The 8,567-nt window shown below is 34.4% G+C and overlaps 1 protein-coding gene across 1 annotated transcript in view; it reads right to left on the bottom strand.

Annotated features, from left to right (window-relative positions):
- The window catches only part of LOC116164062 (free fatty acid receptor 4-like), a 45,126-nt gene extending 36,790 nt beyond the window's left edge, over positions 1-8,336 (bottom strand). The window contains exons 1-2 of the mRNA XM_031478190.1: positions 8,261-8,336; positions 2,914-3,122 (exon numbers count right to left, since the gene is read on the bottom strand). Of these exons, the coding sequence (XP_031334050.1) occupies positions 2,914-3,110 (197 nt within the window). The 5' untranslated portion in view covers positions 3,111-3,122; positions 8,261-8,336. The remainder of the gene's footprint in view (positions 1-2,913; positions 3,123-8,260) is intronic.
- Between the last annotated feature and the right edge of the window lie 231 nt (positions 8,337-8,567).

Here is an 8,567-nt window from a genome sequence, read left to right as displayed (position 1 = left end):
TTTGGTGGTTTTAATATTGAAAAGTATAGATAACTAAAATGAATGCTAACATTTTCTATTTTAAATGGTTGATAACTGTGGTTTGAACCAAATTTTTGATATTAGGTAAAGGTAGACAACTAAAGATATAAACGATTTTGGGGCGCGATTTCATTGTTATTTGTAGAGGCGTATCTATGGTGGGGCATGCAGGGCACGATACTCCAAAAAGAGTGAACGCAAGTACCGGCGTAACGTGCTGTAACGCCGTTACCAGAAACGCAGGAGCATCACCTCAGAGTTAGTACAACCTCCCCAAGTGTATCTTCTTTTGAGGGGAATTTTTAGAAAGAAAAAAATGGGATGGTTTAGTTCGTCTGGCGATCGGTTCCTCGTCTAACTCGAGACCGAAAAGAGACAGAGATGTCAAACCTTCGCCATCGATTCCTACGTGTTCAAGGATCAGGGCTATTGAATATGAGCCGTATTAAAAGTCGTGTTTCTGATGAATGCGAGCTGTATTAATTAGGTTACAGTGGTGGCCATTGGTGCCATTTTGGCATGTTACGCCACTGGCGTTGACAATATGAATGCTTACACATCAATTCCGACAGTCACATTTAATATTCTACTGAGGTAGTGCAAATAAGTTCAAAGAATTAATTTCACAAGTGCTTCCATCAAAATGTTTCAACTTGTACTATTTATAATTTTGTGTTTCACGAGGGTGCACAAGGGACATATTTGTTTCTTGTTACGATAGCATAATATCGAGTGCTTAAATTTACTGGGGCGTTTATAACTGTGGAAATAATTACCCCAAAATTAACTTACCATAACATTTACAAACACTTAATTAATTTATCGGGGTTAATTTCGTTCAAATTTACCCTTTATCAAATATTTCATTATTAACACAGAAGTAAGGCATTTCACATCGCGTTTGTTTGTCTAGGATTATTATTTGTTTAGCAATTAATTACTCATTTGCAAGCTTTTCCCTGTCTACAAAAGCAAGTTACCTACAGGTGAGACTACCACCAGATTTATTAATCACTGGCGCAACTCGGCAGGATACCGAATATTTATAACGGTTTATTTCTTCTCCTTATTACTCTAGCGAATATTCTAGAAATCTCGGTAGACATCGCGGCACCATGAAAAATTAGTCATCGGCGATAAAGAACGAAGGCAGATGTGACGTAATACGACGTTATACATTTACTGTTAATTAATTGTAATAAGTAAAGTACGTAATTAAATTTACGTTGCATTACTTAGGCGTCTAATTTGTTGACTATAGGTGAGAAACCTTGAATTATTGATTGTATAGCATTTCCACAGAAGCGGCTTATATATTGCTGTATGTTGGCATGCGGTCATCACACGACCCACAAAACACCTATTCAGATAGTTAAAAACAAGTCAAAACTGAAGCTTTGAAATTTTATAATCTCTCCTCGTACACTTCCGGCATCTGCCTTAAATAAAATCTCAATATTGACTACACATTTCTCAATTTGAGAGACTCGGTGATATCGATTAACTTCCGAAAAGTCGAAAGAATTTATTACAAAAATTTTGATCAGCACCTAAAACAAATCTAGCGCAGAAATCTCACATGAAAACTCTATCTGGGTCGCACTTTGAATTCAAATAAACACACAATTAATTGATCGACAATTTATTTTGAAATTGAAAAATTGAAAAAAATAAAAAAATCACTGAAAGAAAGAAAAGCCTGTTTGAATACCCGCACGCAAGCAGTCGACAATTAAATATGAAATCTTAAATTATTTACAGTTTTTCCCTAATAATCTAAATAATCTGATTCGAAAAGGTATGCGGAGAAGGGTATTCTCAAAGGACGGAAACATTGTCTGGACGAGAATTAAACATCTACTGGCGATGTAAAAACTTAGTTGTGCATATCTGGAAAATGCTGAAGGAAGGTACTTACAAAAGGAAAATGTAATATTTCGAAGAATTTCTCTAATGGGTTGAAACATCGATCAATATAGCATGCTACTTACTACCACCTTATATCTCAACCACTTACTAAACTATTTCGGTTTAAAAAAGACGTCTTACTAACTAAGCTGATTAGACTGCTCTGTTAATCGTATACGTATAATTAAACATGTTAAACTCATTTTATTAACTCCGAAGCTATTACAAAATACGCTTTAAGTTTAGTCAATTCCACAGAGATCAACGATTTCAATGCAATATTTTCATTCAAAAAAATGCGATTTAATAATGCCGAGCTCATTTTCGGCTCGCACGGAATTACTCGAGTCTTACGGATGGGTGCATTTTACTCCCGTGCAAAAACATACAATACATACCAAGGGATAAGAAGCAATCACTTCAATACAGTAAAACCTAACTTTGCTGAGTATTCGAGAAATGACAATAATCAATTAACTCGCGATATTGCTTACATTGCGACAAAAAATTAAAACATCTGGTTCCTTTACAAAATTGGTTATTAGTTGCGCTGAGATCATGTAAGGTGTCGATTTTAAATTTAAAATTAATAAAAGAACCGAAAAGATCAATTGAGGTTTCATGGGCCCTCTTCTCATCATCTGACAATCAAATATGGCCCCTTTATAGTAATAAAAAAAAAGTTACTATTCATCAGAAATCGCCATCTTGAATTTCATATTGGCTTACTGTTTGAGTTTGTGCCGTCGAAATAACAAACTTGTAGAATGACAGATATTTAATATTTTAGTATTCTGGGGTTTAATTGAACTCCAATTTTAAAACTTGGACGTTACCTATTTCACTTAATTCCTATCTTCAATAATAAGAAATCTAAGCACGCAATCCCACTCGATTTGGGACATCCTGTAGCGATCTGTATATTACAGAACCTAGGTACAACCATTTCGTAGTCATGCAACAAAACAACAGATTATCACCTACCTGAAAACACAAATGGCAATAGACACATTTGCGAAAACTGACACAATAAATATTATCGAAAGTGCAGTCACTTCAGTAACAACAGCGGCAATCATCCGTTCTCCAAATGAACTATAGAAGGTGAAAAAATATCTTTCGCCCCAGCCGCTTTCGGTGTCATTTCCAAATACGTAGGACGAATTCCAAGAATTGACCATATTGTGTTCAACCTGGAAAAGAAAGATGCCATGAATATAAATAAAATTAATGTAATTACTCACGTATACACATTTTTGGACCTATATGTTGAGTAAACTACGTCATGCGGACGTTTTGGTCTCAGCACCTACGTCACCCTGTATGTGGTTAATTTCGTTCATTTTTAACGTTAAATGTGGTTTCTAATTTAGAACGAACCCAATTTAGATCATGTTATTCCATTTTGAAGTCAATGTTGATTTTTTTGTAAAGATTTGTTTAATGAAAAATTGTTCTTTAAATACCCGCTTAGTTTCTTGTTTACTTTATTGTAAATTTAAATTACATGTAAAAACATAAAGTCCGTATGTAAATAATTGAATTGCGTTATTTTAAATTTTATCGCCGGTCAATGCGATAAAAGTTTTCTATCGCTATGTAAAGCTAATTAAGTTTGAAGCAAGTTTCGCCGATAAAAAAACACAAATGTTTAATTTCGTTCGAGGACGCATGAATAAAGGATAAGTCGTTAAAAGAGACGGCCGTGAAACATTACTTTTTGGTGGTGGATGCTAATCGTTCCCTTTTGTTTGGTGGGCGCTTTTAGTGTATGGCAGTCAGACAGTCAGTCTTGTTCAATTGAAAAGTTACAATAGAATAACGTCAGATAGTGCTTCAAGAGATTTTATGAATACGCCCTTATAAAATAAGTCGAGCTGACGCGTCTGTTTACGTTTACGAAAGAATTAGACGGATTGTTGTGTTCAATCGATCGCTTGTGCGTGATGTATGGCTGCTGACCTTAAGCGATACTATTTATTTCAGCTTTATTATTGATTGATTTATGTCGAATAAATTTGTGTCGTCTGTAAATGATTAGCTTTGTGTTTAATCGAGCCCGAATTACGGCCTAGATAAGAGTTATTCCAAATTCTCTGGTGGTGGTAAATTAAGTTTTTTGGAATTGTGGAAGTGATCAAGGCTGCTGAGATTCTCAAATTAATCAAATTAGACCTTCTCGAGATTTTGTCTAGTAGCGGATGCTGGACATGAAGAGGATTTTCCGGCTGAGTCGATGTAAAGCCATAATTAACCTACGTGCCGCAATCGCAACTTCACGATATAGATATCTTATTTTGTTGTGTCTTTATTTTTAAGTGGGCGATGTTTCAGTCATGATACGGCACGTGCCCTTAGTTATTAAGATTTATAGAGTATTCTCAATCGGATAAGTATAAAGTTTTGTTTCAACTGAAATTTACCCTGGAATTTACCTTAGTTCCAGTGGTATCTACTAAACGAAGATATAGCTACTTTAAACTTTAAATCTAAATTCATGAAGTATTACGCAATGATGAGCTGATTTGGCAATTCCATTTAATTAACAGTGAGATTCCTGTGTCTAACGACTTTTATTCATTAGTTCGGAACGTGTTCATCGTGAAAGAGAAAAAAAGGAGTTTCTTCTATCGCTTACGAGAAATAAATAGATTAGTATGTCAGTTAATCCTAAATAATTATCCTCCCAGGAAACACTAAAGAATGCCATAGGGAAATTCTAGCGGAAAATTTCCCTAAAATACGAAAAAAATAAATTAGCGAACAAGTCTCTTTATATAACCTTTAAACAATGGGCTCTTTAGTGGCTGTCGATCAAATAATTTAATTCCCAAAATTGTGAATTAATTACAACGTAAATCTAATTTCGATTGATTATTAGTAAAGCGAAGCGAGTGAGAATTTATACGTAACTTAACCACGAGAGATCCCCACACATGTTACGCTTTTTCGAATATACATATCGAAAGAAAGAGTAATTAAAAGTACTTCGAATAAAAGTATGAATCTAGGTACCTAACTACCTACCTATAGGGTGCGTAAACTTAGCACAGTTTTGGAAACACTAGTGTAGGATTTATATCAAGCACGAAAAAGTTTTGCAGCGTGCTTATCCGTGTTTGAAAGATTAATTTGAGGGCAAAACGGTCATAAAAAAATAGACTGTCAGTGATTAAGGTGTTTCATTAGAGAAAATGAGTTAAGGGTAGTATAAACAGAAAAATTCTAGCTTTCCAGATCGCCAATGATAACTGACCGCCACTATATTGAAAAATTAGTCTCATGATATGAATTTCTTGCATTGTCACCCTTCATTTACTATTTACATTAAAATAGATTTTAGCTGGTTCGCGGAATTATGTAATTAGTTCAACTTTGATCCATAAATAGCAAGTATAAATAAAACAGCGTACACAACATAAGAAAAGTAAATCGTCATTTTATTTATTACGATAATGTAACGTTTATTTTTTATTCAGTTTCAATTGATCAAACCTAAACGCTAGTGACTGGAACTTATTGATAACTTATTTGATACGGTCTGGTATATTTTCATAAATGTCCGGTAAAGTTGATTTCGCGGCTAGGATCCTGTAAAAGTCTCAAAATGAACTCGTTTTGTTGTCATAAGAATTAATGTCAATAAAACGTCAAAACAGACACCATTCCATTGCTATGGAGACCATTCAATTATGTCGTAGTTTTCCTTCGGTTTTTTTCACATTATGAAATTTTTATTAAATATGTCAAACCAGACCAGTATTAAATAAAAATTAAACCCCGTACTCGATTAGAACTCCCGGAATCAGCTCCTGCCAGACTACTTTTCCTGCTGCCTGTCACTTTACTGGCCGCACCTGTCACATTACCAACCGCACCTGTCACTTTTCCTGCCGCACCCGTCACATTGCTAAATGTCTATAATGACTCCTGCCATCATTGATAGATTGGCATAAATTAAAAGTCCCGTATGAAAATTAAAATTTGATATCTATTAAAATACGATTTTGGGTAAAATTTAATACAAAACTCGTCAGTAAAATGACATTACTTGACTCGGAAATTAATCTTTCCTCGCCAGTAATGTGTCATTTTTCTGACCTTTATGTAAATAACTACTACAGGCCTTGTAACGTTAATTACTATCCCCTTTTGGACAACCGCTCGGCAGTAACTATCTATGGGCCCTACAGGAAAATATGCACAAGAAACGAGGACTGCCACAATAAGGTGAGTGATAATAATTTTGGGGGAAAAGACACGAATTTTGGGAAGTAAGGCGAGAAAACTACTTAGGAATAATTATTTGAAAAATAATTTCCTTTGAGCGTTCGCGTATTCTTGAAGTCGCTGCTGAAAAAAAGGACACATTCCTTAAAAATCTTCTGAAAAACGTTTTTGTGTCCTTTGGTCACAATTCATTCGATATATCGCATTGTGAATTTTGCTCTGCGCGGATAATAAATGCGCGATTTTGTAGGGCCGGTTAAAACTATACTAATAGCAGACAAGGCAAATATACGCATAATTGGAGGAGCCTATCATTCTAGTTTAAGACATCGAAAGAATTATAATGATATCGTTCCTATAAAAAGACATATGATGGTGTAAAGATAGAAAAACGCGGATTTACTATCATCGTTTAAAAATTAAAAATTAACGAACGCCATCATTTGATTGTATATGTCGCAGGCTTATTGCAAAATCAGTCTTATTATAATACACCTAGGCTTTTTCAATACGACCAGGCGAATTGTGAAACGACACGAAAAATTGGGAATCTCACAATTTGACTGATAATTTTTAGGCGTATTATGATTCGCCTGCAGCTTGTTAGTCTTACTGTTAAAAGAGAACCTGTTTTACAATACGACTACTTGAAATCCGCCGTATTAGAATACGGCTGGCGGTACGTCAGGCAAATTGTATTTAATCATTCACTTTAAAGAGGTTTAAACAATTTAAAAAAATAATTATAGATTTGGAATATTTATTTATTACAGCATGGTCCGCTTTTATGACATTTGCTAGTACATTGCATATGAGCTTTAAAACATAAATATTTATTACTGCGACACTGTACTTTGCTTGGTTTGCATGAACACTTTTTAAACCCCTGTCCTTCGAATTTTTAACATAATCTTAGAGCTTCTCTCAAGGAAATTGCTTTCCCTTCCGGAATATTAGTAATTACTTCATTGGTTGGTCTAGCTCTCCATAATATTTGTTTTTATCTACGAACACGTTGCATAAATTAACACTCATTTCAAGTACAAATGTTTAGCACTAATATCACTTAAAATTCTGTAGGTGCACAAAACAAAACACCTAATTATTAGCACTGTGGATTGTTTTTAATGTGCCTGACGTACCGCCAGCCGCCAGCCGTATTCTAATACGGCGGATTTCAAGTAGTCGTATTGTAAAACAGGTTCTCTTTTAACAGTAAGACTAACAAGCTGCAGGCGAATCATAATACGCCTAAAAATTTTCAGTCAAATTGTGAGATTCCCAATTTTTCGTGTCGTTTCACAATTCGCCTGGTCGTATTGAAAAAGCCTAGGTGTATTATAATAAGACTGATTTTGCAATAAGCCTACGACAGATATACTATTGACAAGCTTTCATTAAAATTTCGTGATTCTATGTTAAACGGATCCGGAGTAAAAAAATAAATAGTGGAGCCGCGGACGGATTTTCCATAAGCCGTAATGTATTTCATATGCCTCCTAAGGTCACGTGACTTTTCCGAGTGCTCCGGTATGTAAGTATCGTAGGTCTCGTACATACTCATACCTATAGTCGGTAGCGATTACCGGTCTCCAATTGATAGAAAAAACGAAATACGCATATACACGACAAAGTGTCCAATTAGTTAGATTTCTTTTACAGAAATTTGTGAAAAAACTGGGCAATCCAACATAATATGCGAACTAAGTAACTAATAATTACGGGGGATCTGTGATACACGCAGTGAATCACTACATCTCCAAAACGCCCAGTAACACGTTTTTTATGCAAATTCAATCACTAATAATTTACACAAAATTTAAAAAAAATTTAAGATTGGCTCGGAAAATGTGCAATCCTATAAATTTATCAAAAATAGATGGGCTTGTTGCAAAACTATTAACTATTAATGTATTTCAATGCTTTGCTGTCTTCACACAAGTATAAGAGCAAATATATTACACTTTCATTAGCTTCTAGCATCTTCTAGTTAATAAAACAGAGAAACTGCTAAAATACATGAATATACCTACATGAATATCAACTGTTATGCATAAAATAGTGAAATTAAATTAGGGTTAACAAAGAAACAGTTTCTCACCGTTTCTAGATTATCTTGCTTGGCTGGATTATTTTTGTTCGTACACCAAAAACCTACAGCAATTACTGCGTTTGTAAAGATCAACACTAAGAAAAGTAATCTATACATAATCAAAACAGTTTATCAAAACCAATTAATAGAGCATAAAATAAGATGGATATTTTACAACCGCTACGTAATATCGCAATATAATGTCATTTTTGTTCATTAAAAGTAGGTAAATCATGATTGAACTGCGCCTTACAACTCTTTTTTTGCAAATTTAGCACGCACGATTTAATTGATCGATGGATCTTTTCAAAAATAT

The sequence above is a fragment of the Photinus pyralis genome, unplaced genomic scaffold (assembly GCF_008802855.1).
Source record: "Photinus pyralis isolate 1611_PpyrPB1 unplaced genomic scaffold, Ppyr1.3 Ppyr1.4_LG2, whole genome shotgun sequence".
Lineage (NCBI taxonomy): Eukaryota > Metazoa > Arthropoda > Insecta > Coleoptera > Lampyridae > Photinus > Photinus pyralis.
The sequence above is the reverse complement of the archived record's forward strand: the minus strand, read 5'-3'. Positions and strand labels throughout refer to the sequence as shown.